Source organism: Spinacia oleracea, chromosome 4 (genome assembly GCF_020520425.1).
Source record: "Spinacia oleracea cultivar Varoflay chromosome 4, BTI_SOV_V1, whole genome shotgun sequence".
NCBI lineage: Eukaryota > Viridiplantae > Streptophyta > Magnoliopsida > Caryophyllales > Amaranthaceae > Spinacia > Spinacia oleracea.
In genome coordinates, this window is record NC_079490.1 from 44004506 (window position 1) to 44022873 (window position 18368).

An 18368-nucleotide genomic window follows, 5' to 3' on the forward strand; every position below is an offset into this window, starting at 1 on the left:
TTACAACTCTTATTATATTCATCTTCTATACATTATCGTTCAACGTCATTTAACGTAAGAGCACCTTTTACACCATTATACACTAATTGAGGTTGAATAAGGAGGTGGAAATAAAGATGGTCGTGGACCGTATTTTGTGCAGAGCTCGCGTGCCCTTGGGGCTGAATAGATTAAACCAACTTGTTTCGTGCTGGACCGGAAATTTTAAAAGGGCATCCCATACACGACCCAACCCACTAGCCCTCTTGTTGTGTTGTTCTTTCGTGCCTAGCATAATTTCACTCAATTAAAGATGTTTTATCGGACTAGGCCATGTTGTACCAAACTTGTTATGTTTCTTCTAAATGATGCGACCCTAAGCCAATTCCACGACCCATGACTTTGTGACCAGATTGGACTGTATTTTTTCCGTATCGTGCCGTATTTTTTTCGTGCTAGATCGTGCCGCGGTTGGAGCCGGGCCAATCCAGTTCTATCTTTAGGTGGGACAATTGGACATCAGTAAAACAACGTGGTGTTATTAAAACCAACAACTACCACCACACAAGAAACATGACAACGTAGATGTGGAACTACGTAAACGCCCCATGCTTTTTTTTTTTTACTTTAATAAAAAAAATCAAAAATAGTGACACGGACAAATAGCATATTGCAATGTCACCTCCCCGAATAAATTATTTGTCTTTTCCACTTTTCATTTCTTCAATTGTTTTTTCAAAAACCTTAAAAATAAAGCCAAAAAGAAAAAAGAAACAAAAGGTGGAGACTTTCAGGATCACATCTTCCAGTAACAGCAAAAGCCCCACACTTTCTATCTGTCTACTCTACGTACTCTCCTCTTTCTCTCTCCTCACATTTTTGGCGGGAACAGCTAGCAGCGGCGCCGCCAGCGGTGGAAGATGCCCGGCGTTACGGCGGATTCCACGGTGGTTGAAGGAGACCTAGATTCCTCGCCGCAAAGGACGTCGTCTGCTGAGTCTAACTTCCGTGAGCTTGACGACGCTTACTTGCAGGTTCTTTTTTGTATTTTTGTTTTCTTAATTTGGGATAAATAAAATTTTCAAAATGACTTTCATGTGAACTACTGAGAAAATACGGGGTATTTGTTTTCTAATCTTTAATTTTAACTTCTGCTTGCTTTTACAATTTTTTTTTTTCATTTTATAGAAGGAATTTTTTTGATGAAGTTCTGGAAATGGTTGAAATATTTTTTGGGGAAATAATACAAATTGAATTTGAGTAATTATAATAATACCAATTTACCATACATTTCCTCAATTTAAGGAAATTATTAAGAGAAATAAATAGGAATGAAGTTTTTATCAGTAATTATGCCATCAATTAAGGGATTATGCTTAGACAGGTTAGGCAACTGTTTAATTGCTGTGAACTTTTTAAAGAAGTGGTAATAGTTTTGATTACAGTTTAATGGCCATTGACTTGATTGTAATAAGACTTTAAACAAATTATTTTAATTAAAGACACCAATGGCCAAAGTTGTACATTGACCAGTGTAAAAGGTCAAAACTTTGAGACTAAAAAGAATGGAAGAGGTATTATTTTGTTTGAAAATATACGAGTGTATGTAAAGAATTGAAATTGTTTATATCGAGCTTAAATTTGAATTGTAGGCATGGTAAGTAAAATGCTCGATGGGACTCTATTAGCACTTGTAAAATTAACAAAAGTTATTAAATGAGTAAAAAAACTACCCATGGATGATCCTAGAGCTAGGAGTACCCGGGTGCAATGGAAGAATTTTCTTTGGGAGGGGGGGTTATTACATGGTGTTGTACTAATATCTTACTGCTCCCTCTGTCCAGAAAAAAGTATGATTATATACTTTCTGAAAGAGTTGTACATTTCTTAGATTGGAGTTGAAATATGATTATATTTCCAAATTCCAAACATGCTTAAATTTGGCGGAGGTAAAATGAGGAGAACTATTACAAAGGGTATTCCAACTGTGAGCGAGGGATTTTAGTTTTTTTGAGGGAAACTGTGACTGAGGGATTGAGACAATAGGACTACTGATTTCGGATGGAGGAAGTATAATATATGGAGTCAATTATGCGCTTACCGTTCAGAACCAAGATATGGTTCAATAATTAGAAAACCCCTAGACCCAAGAAAAAGATTACATAGTAAAGTTCTTGTCATTAATTCGCTATATGAATATATTTGTCCTTTTTTCTTTTATAAGTTGGTTGATATGCCTGTTTTTTTGGTGTTGGTAATGTTGGTGGGGTTTATTTTAATCCTAATTGACCTGTTTTTATAATCTTTTAATCAACATTGTATATAAGCAATCAAGTTCCAATGTTTTATTGTACTTTATGCAACAGAATCAAGCAAGAATATGGCTTGGAGAAGTGTTGCAGATAAGATTTGATGAGCAGATAGACATCTCAGATTTACTTGCAGACGGGGAGTTGCTGTAAGAACTTCTCTTGCACTTATTTCCCCAATAATACCGCTCTCTTAACACTACTCAATTACTCAATGGAAAATCTTTCCAGCTATTGATGTTGGACAATTAGCCAAAATGTACATTTGCACTGTATCAACAAAACTGAGAAATTGTGGTGGTGGTGGTGGTGCTGGTGTGTGTGTGTCAGTGTGTAGGGGGTTCTTTTGGTCACCTGCTATTGCAAGTAGTACTCACACACAAGTAAAGACTGGAACGGTGTATCTTACCTTAAGCTCCCAAAATGATTTGAGTTGCCTTGTGCTTGTGAAACTATGAGGTGGGATAAACATTGCTGCTCGAAACACGTTCTATTTGTTTGCGTTGTTTTGTTTTGTTTAGGAGATTTTTATTCCGCCTTGGGGGATTAATTTTCTAAATGTGAGTTGTCTTAAATCTTAATGACTAGTGGTTATTAACTTTAGTTCTAAGATCAGTTACACAACTTCAATGCATGGATCTCCTAATATTGCACATCAGTGGCTGCATGTATGCAACTTGAGTGCAATTGTATGATTGAAAACAGAATTAGCACTTAGTTAAGATGTAAAATTATAGATAATTCTACATGTATATTCGTGTGCTCTTTTTTGGCTTTTGCCTCGGTGCTATATTCAGTTGATGGGTAACTTATTTGTTTTCTTCGTAGATTTGAAGTGGCTGAGGTGATATCGAGGACACTACCAACCCTCTCGGCGGATGAAAGTCATATAAAAGCGCATGAACGGAAAACTCTTGCTTCTAACAAGAGCACTCGGAGATATATGCCATATTATAACGTTGATTCATTTTTAAGGGTAGGGTTTACCCCAAGTCAGTGGCGGCTCCAGTATGGGTTCAGTGGGTTCAACTGAACCCATACTGGAAAAAAAAAAATATTAACTAGTTTCTGAAACTAGGAAGTATATTATCTATATTTTAGCGCTAGTATTACTCAAAGAATTAATTCTGAATCACTGGTTAGAGCAGCAAACTCACAGAGAATGGACGCGGGTTTGATTCCAGCGATATGGACTTTTTGATTTATTTTATTTATTTTTCTTCCTTTCTTGTTTACTTTGTTTCTCACCCCTTTAGCAATAGTTTTAAACTTTTACAAATACATATTTTTATAAATTCCTATTACTATACTTCTTTCAAACTTTGAAAATTATAAATGGCTTTTGTTTTATTCATTTTCTTTGATTTTAAAAAAAAAAAATTATTTATCTTATGTACGGAGTACTACAGTACGTATAAAACCTGTTATTTGTACACAAAAAATCAGTAAAATTTTCTAATGTACGTTTTGCACCAAAATATGACATGTTTTTAAATTTTTCGAACCCTTAATACAGATTTTCTGGCACCGCCACTGCCCCAAGTACCCGCTTTTTGTGTTCTTAACATTTTTTTTTGCATAATCCCATATGCTTTCTTGAATATCTTGGTCAGAGATTCAGAGAATATCAGTTCAGGCTTCATTTTCTTCAATAGTCAATTAAGGAATTACAAATATGAGATCCCTCTCTAATAAACTACTGTCTAATTATATTGATTACGTTATGTAGATCATTGACAATCTGAAAACCGCCTCCATGAGGCTTTGAGCATACTGGTATCTAATTGTATGTTTAAGCTTTTTTAGCCTCTTCATTTTCAATTTGCAGATGTGCAAAAATCTGGGCATAGATGGAATTGATCTCTTTACTCCCTCTGATGTTGTGGAACGGAGGAACACTCGGAAAGTTTGCATGTGTTTACGTTCTCTATCAAAGAAATCAAGGTTAAGAGATCTAAACGTAAGGATTTATGAGTTATTTGTGTTTAAAATCTGTTTATGCTTTAGCTTATTTAACCCATTGTATAATTAACTGTAATTGTAAACATGTGTAGGTTCCTGATTTTGATAGTGTTACTTGCACTCTAGCAATGCCGACGGACATGGTTGAGTGCATTCGGAAGAGCCTAGAGAAGTCACATTCAAGCTCTTCACTGTCAGTTGAACAGGAAGCAGAAAAAGTTTCAAGGGTTAGAGTTTGGAGGGTATGTTTATTTGTTTTCTTCTTGACAAGTAAATTTGAAGAGCAACATTATAGAATCAGGAGAGACAACCAATGTTTTTGTATACATTTCAACGTTATCCACAGTAACTCTGTTCCTTTTCTTCGAGGTTTTATGGTTAAGAGATTTTCCTACCGATGTTCTCAATACTTTTCCTGTGTGTTTCTGACATTTTGGAACTGCCATTTTCAGAGAATGTCTAATTCGGCCTCTGCTGTTAGTAATGGTTACTCAGACAGTTGTGATGAAGCTGAAAGCAAATTTGTAGTTGCTGAATCTTATGGATCTTCAGACGATGCTTATGATGCTGAATCTCCTGATATTTCAGGTTCACAAGTAGTCAGAGAATATAATTCAGAACTTCAGTTAAGCACGAGATCAGACTTTGAAAACGAGGATGATGATCTGTGTGAATACCTGTCTCCCTCTAACGCCGAGTCTGTTGGCTCACCTTGCTCACAGTATTATAGTGATGAGGATCTCAGCGTGCCATCCTCAAACGGACTTGGCTCACGTATCAGCGGTAAAGTTCCAGAACTGAATATTGAGACTAATCATGAATATCAAATTAGTGATGTGGTCCATGTCCCTATTGATTGGGAAGATATTCATTTGGATGTTGGCAACAATAAAGGTGTCAATGCCAATGATGGTGAAGTTGATTGTGTATCCCACGATAATGAAGATGTAGACACTACATGCTCTCATGGTTTTTATTTAATTGGGAACGATATGTGCAATGAACAACTAGGAACTTCAAATAACCCTTCTAAAGTTGACTGCGACAATATCTCGGAGTTGGGTGAGCCCCCTGAATGTGTTTTAACAGATGATTTTCATGTTAGTGATGCTCCACATTTGAGTCATGAGGATGCACCATCAGAAAACAATGCAACCAAACATGACCCGTTAGTCTGTGAAGTAGATCTTGGTACTGGTGAACACTATTCTCATGGGAAGACTAAGGACACGGTTCTTTACGGGGAGCTTCTAATACAAAGTTCTTGTGTTTCCAAACCTTCAGAAAGTCCTGATTTATTGTATGATAGTGAGAATCAAGCGTCTAATGCCTGCACAAAGGTTATAAATATTGGAGTAAATTCTTGCTGTGATAGGGTAAACAATGAGAATGTTACTTCAGAGGTTGTGGCAGGTGAATTGAGGTTTCACGAAGAGCAGTCTCCTTGTTCAGTTGATTATGATGGAAACACTTTCAATTGTTCGAGTTTAGTTGATGTTAAATCAAATGATTATGATGATCACGCAACATTTGTTGATCCAATCAGGACATCTATCCCATCACTCTTTGAAAGAGACACTGTTATCTGCACAGATGTTCATTGTTCTCCAATAGAAAATGACAAAGAGTCATTAGAAAGTAAAATGATGCCAGACAATAAAGAACAACACTCTGACAATGGTTGTATGGAAGGTAATGCAAGTAATGAGTCGGATATGCCTCAAATGGATCTGAATTCTTCACCGTGTATGGTTGAGGCTAAGAATATCACAGGATGCTCAAAGGGCTGCCATGATACCATGGAGGGATCTGAGGGTCATAATGCTCTTGTGGAGAGTGTTGATCACAAACCATTAGACAACACAATTCTTGTTAGTAGTTTTGCTACTGCTGTTTGTGATCCTCATTCAGAAGCTCAACACCCCAAAATCTTGGAAGATACAGATCATAAGCATCTTCAGTGTGTGAAAGAGGCAGAGAAGGTGAACACTACATATATAATCAGTTGACAATCTAATTTGCATCTTTTTGGTTCTAATTCCATGCTTCTTTTGCTGCTATGAAAAAAAGTCGGAAAATTATTGTTTTCCTTCTACTTCTTCTGTTTTTCCCTATACGAGTAATCTATATACAAAATACTCAGATAGGAGTTTACAAATACAGTATTTACAGAAATTGTTTTCCTGTTTTTTTCTTTTCTTTTTCTGTTTACTTTTATAACTGTTTAATTCCCCTCTCTGGGTTATCTTATTAGGTATCTTTCTTTCCACCCGAGAAACTTTTATCTGAACCTATTTGAACTAGTTGGCCCTTATATGAACTTATGTGAATTTGTTGAAATTTATACTTCCTGAAACTTTTGAAGGTGAAAATAATAGGGCCTAAGTCTTGATTAGAGATAACGGCACATACATCTAGATCTTTACATCGACCCTGACAATCACGAAATTCATAGTGGGTGGCGGTGGTGATTGATTTCACATGACCTGAATAGTTATTTTGTGGTTCACAAACTAATACTTCCATGTGTCTGGCTTATCGTACAGGGAGAATCGAAATTTGTAAAGCAAGAAGGTACCAACAAAGAAGTACCAGTGCATAAACCCCAAAGGAAATTGTTGAAGTCAATTGTTAAGGGTACAACACTAGTAGGTGTTGCTGTATTCTTGCTCCATCTCAGGTACGTATGGGCGAGTTGAATGAGTAACATTTGGTTAAAGGTTTTACATTCCTCCAAGTTGTCTTGTTAAATCAGTTTTCTATGTGTTACAGAAAGAACAGACGGGAGAATACATCTGGAGCAAAGAAGCGACCAGCTCAAATTGTGATACAGGGTACAACTAAGCCATTGCAAAAGGGTCAAATGGGTGGAAGTACAAGCAGTGTATATCCAGCTGAGAAGCTTCATCTTAAATTATAGTGTAGAGTACAAAAATGCAACCTCATTGTAAATGAGTAGAAGTCAGATAAATACAAGCTAAGAATACATGGATACTATAAACAGTTAAACACTAATATCCAATGTCCTAAGAGCTTAGTATTACGGAAAACAAATGACTATGTTTAGCAGTTAACATGGTTATTGGAAGCTCTAATGAGCGAGATTATCTTGTAATACGTTCTTGATGTTTAGCTTTCTGTTACTGTTCTGCATGTAATTCATGTAACTTGCTGCAATTTGAGGATGGTGTTTTTTTTAATCTCCTTATGAAAACCTTGTTTAAAAGGATTTCATAGATTTTATGGAGGGATCAGGAAACCTGCTATAGGCCGCCTCATTTTTTTTGCGTTTAGTTCATTTCGATTTTAGAGCACTGTAGAGAATTACTCTGTATGTATTTGAATTATAGTATAGTTATAGTTCTGAATTCTGATGCAAGATTAATCTATAAAACTTATCTTGGAATCACAGGGAGTAAACCTAGATTACTCCCATTTAGTTGCTGACTTGCACTGTGGTAGTTCCAGCCATTCCAAGGTGTATTAAGTGGTGAATCTGGACTGTAATTGAATTGAATGATCGAATTTGTCACAGGATCTAATTAGTGTTGTCCCGTATATGAAGTTATCCTAAAACCGACAACTAGTCCCAACACTCCCCCTCACATGTAAACTCACCGAGCCAAACACAATTATATATCGAAGGAGAGTCTAACCACATATAAGCATGACATGGTTCATTCTAAAATCAATTAGTGATAGCGTGATAGGAAAATTAGCCCACAATCTTACTTCCTCCGTTTCTTTTTAGTTGCAACATCTTCTTTCACGCTTGCCCATGCATATCATGAACAATTAATATATTTAATTATCGATAAGTAAAAAATATAAAAAAAATATTTTCGCAAAATATATATGAAGACGAATTTAATTATATCCCACATGAATATCTTTTTCAATGTATAGATCATAAAAAATAAACAAAGTAGATTATGTGAACGGTGCAGAAAACAAAGTGTAACTATTTTGAAACAGATGAAGTATATGTTAATTAATCTCCCTCCACTTCTGGGTTGTACTCTTGACATTATGATATCACCTGAACAAAATAAGAAAACCAAACGATAACGGTTTTAGAATCAAACATTAATTGAAAATGTCTACAAGTTACTAAGTTAGTCAAGTCGGAATGAATGTGGTTGTTGGAAGCCCGTCGGATCGGGCGCAATCTCAAACGGTCTTTTTTGAGCGGGTTTTGTGACGGTTGCTTTGGATGTAACCGTTCTATATTATTTTTAATGGTGACTATTCATTAAGAACTCTATATATAGAGTACTTATGACACATTTAATATATGATGAATACATCAAATATACTTGCATACATTTGAGATAACATCTTGCTAATCTTTTCTTAATTGTGAGACTTTGAGTGATAAACACAAATTATTGTTTGATTGATTTTGTGAGAACACACAAGATCAATTGATTCTTCATTGTATCTCAATAATGTTATCGTGAGCCCGATTGTTCATTTAATTTGTGGGTCGATAAAATAATATTAAGAAAGCGTGTTATCTCGTGCCTTGAAGATTTTATCCAGTCTCCCCACAATGATTTTTCTAACAATCTAATAGTATTTTAATCTTTGGATAATGGCGTCTTCATTACGTGATATGGCTACAAATTTCAAGAAGTTGGACAAGTTCGAAGGTGCGGGTTATCGCCGTTGGCAAAAGAAGATCCACTTTATTTTGACAACATTGAGCGTGTTGTACGTGATGGAGAAGAAGAGACTTTGGAGAATACACGGCGTAAAACCAAGTGGGAGAACGATGATTATATTTGTCGTTGACACATATTGAATGTGTTGGCTGACCCGTTGTTCGATCTGTACCAATATGAGGAGAGTGCAAAGAAACTTTAGGACAAACTTGATTCCAAGTATATGGACGAGGATGCTTCAAGTAAGAAATTTCTCGTTAGCAACTTCAGTATATAATTTAAAATTAATGATAGGGCTATTATGGAACAACTTCATGAAGTTCAACATATTTTGAGTCAAATTAGATTGCATGCATGGTATGGTAATGGATGAGGCTATAGAGGTAACATCTATTATTGATAAATTGCCATCTTCTTGGAAAGATACAAAGAACTCCTTGAAACATAAAAAGGAGGAAATGACCATGGAACAATTTGGTACTCATCTTCTTGTTGAGGAGGGTATCCGGGTTCAAGATGGTGCTAAGGAGTCTAATTTCAATGACAAGATTACTCCGGGTTCTTCTATCAATATGGTGGAAGAAGGGCAAGCTAGTGGGACTAAAATTTTTAACAAAAGGCCACATATATCTAACAACAAAAATGTTGCAAACAAGAAGGATAAAAAGCCAAAACATGTTTCTTCTTGGGAGTGTAACGGTCCTCACATCAAGAGGGATTGTCCAACCTTCAAAAAGATCGAAGAAGGCTAGCAAGGGTCAACATAACAATTTTGACAAGAACCAAGGTATGTGTAGACACCTACTTTTGTCCCCATTCCCGAAAGGGAAGGTTCGATGATGAGAACATAAATCTCCACTTGGCAACGCATCTCCTATAAAAATAATGAATCTCAATCACCCTTTTATTTCAGCCAAAACTACTATTTATAGAAACCTGCTAAGAATAGTAACTGCCGTAAAAGGTAGTTGTTAAAAGTGGCAAAGTCATAAAAGATAGAAACCTGTCAGAATTAGGTGTTGCACTCCAACATAAATCCTAAAAGAGATAGAATTTGCATTCCTGGTATAATTCAAAAATAAGAGTTACGTATTAATTAAATTCCTAACGAATCTAGAGTTCGTAACGGGCCCAGACGCATTCCGTCATAAGTTAATACGCACTAAAAGACTCGGATAAATCTCAAAAGCTCCGTGTTCTAAGAGTCCAAATCTGACAAAGAACTCGGCCCAGATCCCATTTTCAACGCCTGGATCTGGGCGCCGAAATCTTCGGCGCCAAGCCCTGGGCGCTGAAAATGCCTGGGGCCGTTTTATTTCCGGATTCTTTTTGGATTCGTATCTTAAAAATCTATCTTTCCACACACTCTTTTCCTATAAATAAAAACACACACACTTCCGCAACTTGAGTATTGACTCTAGCCTTAAGCCTAAGCCTTACGCTGCAAAATTGATCTGGCGTTCTGTCGCAATCGACCCAAAAGTCGAACAGAACACATCCTTGTTAGGTTATGATACATATGACAATTCATAAATCATGCGGAAAAACCAATTAGCCAGGAATACATATTATTTACACATAATCATATAGCATAGTTTAGATGCATATCTTTGTTGCGTGCCTTCCCTAGCTGCGCCCGAACCGAACAAGAACAAGTCTTTAGGACTCCAAGTGTCGTCCCTCCGTAGATAGTCCACAGCACGTCCGGATCCGCCTTAAGATTGACCAACTAGAATCGCCCTTAAGGTACTAATAATTTTCGGCACTTTTAGGCAAGATATGTGACTGAATTTTTCTCTCAAAAACTCACTTTAAATACTTGAAAACTCCTTCTAAATTGTGAACCCAGGCCACATATTTATAGGGGTATGGAAAGAGAATTGGAATCCTACTAGGATACGAATTAATTAAATTAGAATCCTAGTGGAACTCTTATTTAATTAATTTATCTTTTAGGATTAGGAATTTAATCATTAAACGAATCCTGTACGTTTTAGGTTTCGTATGTGAACACAAACACACACGCACGCACAACAGCCCATGAGGGGCGCCATGCGCGCGCGCGCACAGCCCGAGCAACGCAGCCCACGACTGCCGCAGCCTTGGGCGCGCGCTGGGCCTGCCTTGCGGTGGGCCTGGCGCAGCCTTGGGCTGGCGTGTTGTGGCGCGCGTTTCCCTTGCTGGACGTGGGCCTAGCTTCGTGCTGGGCCTTCGTCTAGCAAGCTCGTCCGATGCTAATTCGTACGACGCGCTTCCGATTAATTTTCCGATTCCGGAATTCATTTCCGATACGAACAATATTTAATATTTCCGATTCCGGAATTAATTTCCGTTTCGAACAAATATTTAATATTTCCGTTTCCGGAATTATTTTCCGATTCCGATAATATTTCCGATTCAGACAATATTTCCGTTTCCGGCAATATTTCCGATTCCGGCAATATTTCTATTTCCGATAATATTTTCCGATACATACCATGTTTCCGTTTCCGGCAACATCTACGACTTGGATAATATTTATATTTCCGATACGATCCATATTTCCGTTTCCGGCAATATCATCGTTTCCGGAGTATTCTTTTCTTGCCTGTGACGATCTCAGCTCCCACTGAAACCAAGATCCGTCGATTCCGAATATCCATAGATGGAGTATTTAATGCCATTAAATACTTGATCCGTTTACGTACTATTTGTGTGACCCTACGGGTTCAGTCAAGAGTAAGCTGTGGATTAATATCATTAATTCCACTTGAACTGAAGCGGCCTCTAGCTAGGCATTCAGCTCACTTGATCTCACTGAATTTATTAACTTGTTAATTAATACTGAACCGCATTTATTAGACTTAACATTGAATGCATACTTGGACCAAGGGCATTATTTCCTTCAGTCTCCCACTTGTCCTTAGGGACAAGTGTGCATTTCCTAATTCCTTTGTCGCTCGATGCTTGCTCTTGAACATAAGGTAAGAGTTGTCATCCTTATTATGTCCAGAGGTGTTCCTCGGTTTCAGAGTTCAACTGATCAAATAAACAGATAATCATAGCCTATGATTCATCCGAGCACGGCCATGCATTTCACAGTTTCTAGCTCTCCGAGTGGCCTTGTACAACTTTTAAGCATCTCATCCCGATTTATGGGAGGACAATCCCAATCTTGCGATCTTGAGATTAGACTTCGTTTGATAGGTGATTACCTGAGCGTTGCCTTTATAGCCTCCTTTTACGGTGCGACGGTTGGTCAACGTCAAAGCAACCAGTTCTCAAACAAGTAATATCAAATCACTCAGGTATTGAGGATTTAGTGTCTAATAATTTTAATGAAATTTACTTATGACAGATTTTCATCTCTTACAGTAAAGTTTCATAGGTCTTGTCCGATACTAGTCTTCCCAAAGTAAGTATCTATGCAAATGATTATGACATTGCCATGTCCACATAGTTTAAGAAACAGAACTACTAGTCATCTTGCATTCTAGTCGTCTAACGTTTTCTATGCGTCCAATTTTATAGAAAACTCCGACTAGGGACCATTTTCAACCTTTGACATTCAAGTTCACTTGATAGACATTTCTTAGTCACAGGACTGGTCCTGACAGTCTATCTTGAATATATCGTCAAATTGAAGGGACTCATCATTTAATAAACCACAAATTAAATGGAAAAATGAATTCTTTTCATTTATTGTGAATGATCAACCAATAATGTTTTACAAAGATTTAAACTCTAAAACTTTAAAACATTAAAGAGAGACATCAAAGCCATTCTCCAATATGCTTGATTCCCATAGCTGCAGTGTGCGAGTTGTGCTTCGCCTGCGGCAGAGGTTTAGTCAATGGATCTGATATGTTGTCATCAGTTCCAATTTTGCTTATCTCGACTTCTTTTCTTTCAACGAACTCTCGTAGAAGGTGAAATCTACGAAGTACATGCTTGACTCTCTGGTGGTGTCTAGGCTCCTTTGCCTGTGCAATAGCTCCGTTATTATCACAATACAGGGCTATTGGTCCTTTAATGGAGGGGACTACACCAAGTTCACCTATGAACTTCCTTAGCCATATAGCTTCCTTTGCTGCTTCATGTGCAGCAATGTACTCCGCTTCAGTTGTAGAATCCGCAATGGTGCTTTGCTTAGCACTTTTCCAGCTTACTGCTCCTCCGTTGAGGCAGAAGACAAACCCAGACTGTGATCTGAAATCATCTTTGTCGGTTTGGAAACTTGCGTCCGTATAGCCTTTAACAATTAATTCATCATCTCCACCATAGACCAGGAAGTCATCTTTGTGCCTTTTCAGGTACTTCAGAATATTCTTGGCAGCAGTCCAATGCGCCTCTCCTAGGTCTGACTGGTATCTGCTCGTAGCACTGAGTGCGTACGCAACATCCGGGCGTGTACATATCATAGCATACATTATTGAACCAATCAATGATGCATATGGAATCCCATTCATTCGTCTACGCTCATCAAGTGTTTTTGGGCACTGAGTCTTGCTTAGAGTTATTCCATGAGACATGGGTAGGTAGCCTCGCTTGGAGTCTGCCATCTTGAACCTATCAAGCACCTTATTGATATAAGTGCTTTGACTAAGTCCAATCATCCTTTTAGATCTATCTCTGTAAATCTTGATGCCCAATATGTACTGTGCTTCTCCTAGATCCTTCATCGAAAAACATTTCCCAAGCCAAATCTTGACAGAGTTCAACATAGGAATGCCATTTCCGATAAGTAATATGTCGTCGACATATAATACTAGGAAAGAAATTTTGCTCCCACTGACCTTCTTGTATACACAAGATTCGTCTGCGTTCTTGATGAAACCAAAGTCACTGACTGCTTCATCAAAACGTATATTCCAGCTCCTGGATGCCTGCTTCAATCCGTAGATTGACTTCTTTAGCTTGCATACCTTTTTAGCATTCTTTGGATCCTCAAAACCTTCAGGCTGTGTCATAAACACAGTTTCTGTTAAAACGCCGTTTAAGAAAGCAGTTTTGACATCCATCTGCCATATTTCGTAATCGTAATATGCAGCGATTGCTAACATTATCCGAATAGACTTTAGCATTGCAACTGGTGAAAAGGTTTCATCGTAATCCACACCGTGGACTTGCCTGTAACCTTTTGCAACCAATCTAGCTTTGAAAACTTCAAGTTTCCCATCCTTGTCCTTTTTCAGTTTGAAAACCCATTTGCTTCCAATGGCTTGGTAGCCATCTGGCAAATCGACCAAATCCCATACTTGGTTTTCAGACATGGAGTCTAATTCAGATTGCATGGCTTCTTGCCATTGCTTGGAGCTAGGGCTCGTCATAGCTTGTTTGTAAGTCGCAGGTTCATCACTTTCAAGTAATAGAACGTCATAGCTCTCGTTCGTCAAAATACCTAAGTACCTTTCCGGTTGAGATCTATATCTTTGCGATCTACGCGGGGTAACATTTCTAGTTTGACCATGATTCTCACCAGATTCTTCTAAAGATCTCTGAGTTTCATCCTGAATGTCATCTTGAGCATTCTCTAGAGTTTGTTGTTCGACTCGAATTTATTCGAGGTCTACTTTTCTCCCACTTGTCATTTTGGAAATGTGATCTTTCTCCAAAAAGACACCATCTCGAGCAACAAACACCTTGTTCTCAGATGTATTGTAGAAGTAATACCCTTTTGTTTCCTTTGGATAGCCCACAAGGATACATTTGTCAGATTTTGGATGAAGTTTGTCTGAAATTAATCGTTTGACGTATACTTCACATCCCCAAATCTTAAGAAAAGACACATTTGGAGGCTTTCCAAACCATAATTCGTATGGAGTCTTTTCGACAGCTTTAGACGGAGCTCTATTTATAGTGAGTGCAGCTGTATTTAGTGCATGTCCCCAAAATTCTAATGGAAGTTTGGCCTGACCCATCATTGACCTGACCATGTCTAGCAAGGTTCTGTTCCTCCGTTCCGACACACCGTTCCATTGTGGTGTTCCTGGAGGAGTCAATTCTAATAGAATTCCACATTCTTTCAGATGGTCATCAAATTCATAGCTCAGATATTCACCGCCTCTATCAGACCGCAGTGCCTTAATCTTCTTGGCTAATTGATTCTCTACTTCACTCTGAAATTCCTTGAATTTGTCAAAGGATTCAGACTTATGCTTCATTAGGTAGACATAACCATACCTACTGAAGTCATCAGTGAAAGTGATAAAGTAGCTGAAACCACCTCTAGCATTTGTACTCATTGGTCCACATACATCTGTATGGATTAAACCCAATAGTTCACTTGCTCTTTCTCCATCTTTAGAGAAAGGTTGCTTTGTCATTTTGCCAAGTAAACATGATTCGCATTTACCATAATCCTCTAAGTCAAATGGTTCTAGAATTCCTTCCTTTTGAAGTCTTTCTAAGCGTTTCAAGTTTATATGGCCTAATCGACAATGCCACAGATAGGTGAGATCTGAATCATTCTTTTTGGCCTTTTTGGTATTTATGTTATATACTTGTTTGTCGTGATCTAATAAATAAAGTCCATTGACTAATCTAGCAGATCCATAAAACATCTCTTTAAAATAAAACGAACAACTATTGTCTTTTATTAAAAAGGAAAATCCCTTAGCATCTAAGCAAGAAACTGAAATGATGTTTTTAGTAAGACTTGGAACATGGAAACACTCTTCCAGTTCCAAAACTAGCCCGGAGGGCAACGACAAATAGTAAGTTCCTACAGCTAATGCAGCAATCCGTGCTCCATTTCCCACTCGTAGGTCGACTTCACCCTTGCTTAACTTTCTACTTCTTCTTAGTCCCTGTGGATTGGAACATAAGTGTGAGCCACAACCTGTATCTAATACCCAAGAAGTTGAATTAGCAAGTATACAGTCTATAACGAAAATACCTGAAGATGGAACGACTGTTCCGTTCTTCTGATCTTCCTTTAGCTTCAAGCAATCTCTCTTCCAATGCCCCTTCTTCTTGCAGTAGAAGCATTCGGATTCAGAAGTGGGTTGACTGACCTTCCTCTTTACAGATTTGGCGCCAGTTTGCTTAGTTGGGCTGGCCTTGTTGCCACCTTTCTTAGCATTCCTCTTCTTTCCAGATTTCTTGAACTTGCCCCCACGCACCATAAGCACATCCTGCTTATCACTTTTGAGCGTCTTTTCAGCGGTCTTCAGCATACCGTGAAGCTCAGTGAGCGTTTTGTCCAGACTATTCATACTGTAGTTCAGTTTGAACTGATCATACCCGCTATGAAGAGAATGGAGGATGGTGTCTATAGCCATTTCCTGAGAAAATTGCTGATCCAGCCGACTCATATTCTCAATGAGTCCAATCATTTTGAGAACATGTGGACTTACGGGCTCGCCTTTCTTAAGCTTGGTCTCAAGAATTTGCCTATGAGTCTAGAATCTTTCGACTCGAGCCAGATCTTGGAACATGTTCTTCAACTCACTGATGATTGTGAAAGCATCTGAGTTGATGAACGTTTTCTGCAGATCCGCACTCATGGTGGCGAGCATTAGACATTTCACATCCTTGTTGGCATCAATCCAACGATTGAGGGCTGCCTGAGTGACCCCGTCGCCTGCGGCTTCGGGCATCGCCTCTTCTAGGACATACTCCTTTTCTTCCTGCATAAGAACTATTTGCAAGTTCCTTTGCCAGTCAAGGAAGTTTTTCCCGTTCAACTTCTCCTTTTCGAGAATTGATCGAATGTTGAATGAATTGTTGTTTGCCATATTAAAAACTACAATTGAAAAGAATAAACAAATAAATAACCATTCACAGTTTCTCTTAATAAACTTAAATTCTAGCATACATGCATAATTCAATGTTTATTAAGCATTTTATTCAAGTTATGTGTTCCGGCAGGTGTGAATAAAATGATTCCAAGATCCTAAAATCATTGAAGAACTAAGCACAGTTTGTCGACTTAATCCTAAAACATCTTAGGTAAGCAAAAGCCTTTTGCTAATAGTCTAGAAACTATTCTTGGTTGATAGGTACGTCTAAGAACTTATTAGGTAAACCTATCGATTTTGCCACGACATAAAAGGACTCCTTACTTATATCGTTGAGTTTCACCAAAACTAACATGTACTCACAATTATTTGTGTACCTTGCCCCTTTAGGACCAATAAGTAACACCTCGCTGAGCGAAAACTATTACTAGATTGATGTAAAGGATATCCAAGCAAGTGTATATTTTGGCATGGCACCTTATAACTCAATTTTTTTTAAGTTTGGAACTTAAGGCTCTTACTATGTTGGTTAGATTTTAAGTGAACTAAAATCCTTAATCATGCAACATAATCAAGCTTTTGATCTCATGCATTTTAAGACATATTTAAAAGCAATAAATAACTTAAAACATGCATAAGATAAATGTGATCTAGTATGGCCCGACTTCATCTTGAAGCTTTAACTTCAAAGTCCGTCTTGAAAATCTCCGTGGGAGGCACCATTTTCTTCAAATAGGATAAGCTATAATTAAAACTAATTACAACTATTTGATGGTACGCAGACCATATTTGAATTGAAAAACAACTTTGGTACTTTAGACCAATTGCATTCAAATTAATGGTACGCAGACCATATTTTCTATCCTATTTGGGCCATACTAGTCACTTCATAACCTGCAAAACAGTACATATACAATATATACCATTCACCCATTCATTATCATGAATGGCCCACATAGATGGTTAGTAAAACACATTATGCATCACGTAAACATTTGCAGCAATTAATCAAGGGCACCAATAATCTACCAATTATTCAGTCCTTATTAATTCTAATCAAGTTGTTTTAACCTTAAGGATTTGTAGACCTAATCAAGAGTTTATGACTAAAAAGGGGCTCCCACTCAAACCAATAAATTCATATGCTTTACTAATTTAAAACATAAAAATGTATTTCTAGTCTAACCGGAAACATACAAATTTAATTAAAATTTTAAAGCTCATATAAATTTATAATTGAATCCAAAAAGTTTAATTTAATTTCAGTCGTATTTAAATTAATTCATGATTTTAATTTTAGTAAAATAATTAGAATAAATAAAATTTATTATAATTACAATATTCAAAATTAAAATCCAAGAAAATAATTTAAATTATTAACTTTAAAATTAATTAAAATTATGTAAACTGAAAATTTCAAATTAAAATTTCAAAACGATCTAATCGTAACGCAAACACCTCACGCATCACACGCCCATGGGCCACACGCACACAGCCATCGCTGGCCATGTGCGCGCAGCCCATGCGCTGCGTCGCATAGCTGCTGCTTCTACCCTTCGCAAGCCATCGCGCGAGCTGGTGCTCGCTGCGCGCGCGCCAGCGCTCGATGCACCCGAGCATGTGCTCGCTGCGCGCGCGCCAGCGCTCGATGCACGCGAGCCATCGCTCGCTGCGTTCGCTCGCTAGCGCTCGATGCACGCGAGCCATCGCTCGCTGCGTTCGCTCGCTAGCGC

General features: G+C 37.8%; 1 protein-coding gene across 2 annotated transcripts; it reads left to right on the top strand.

The window, feature by feature from the left end:
* The first annotated feature begins 730 nt into the window (after positions 1–730).
* On the top strand, positions 731–7450 carry LOC110789356 (uncharacterized). 2 transcript variants are annotated; one of them, XM_021994015.2, is made up of 8 exons: positions 731–1013; positions 2346–2437; positions 3117–3264; positions 4117–4248; positions 4343–4492; positions 4703–6232; positions 6797–6930; positions 7023–7450. In XM_021994015.2, the coding sequence occupies exons 1-8, from the start codon at positions 900–902 to the stop codon at positions 7168–7170; spliced, it is 2448 nt and encodes an 815-aa protein (XP_021849707.1). In that variant the 5' UTR covers positions 731–899; the 3' UTR covers positions 7171–7450. The 2 variants fall into 2 exon arrangements, with proteins under 2 accessions (XP_021849707.1, XP_021849708.1); XM_021994016.2 differs by lacking the exons at positions 731–1013; positions 2346–2437 and adding an exon at positions 2477–2747.
* Positions 7451–18368: the final 10918 nt, after the last annotated feature.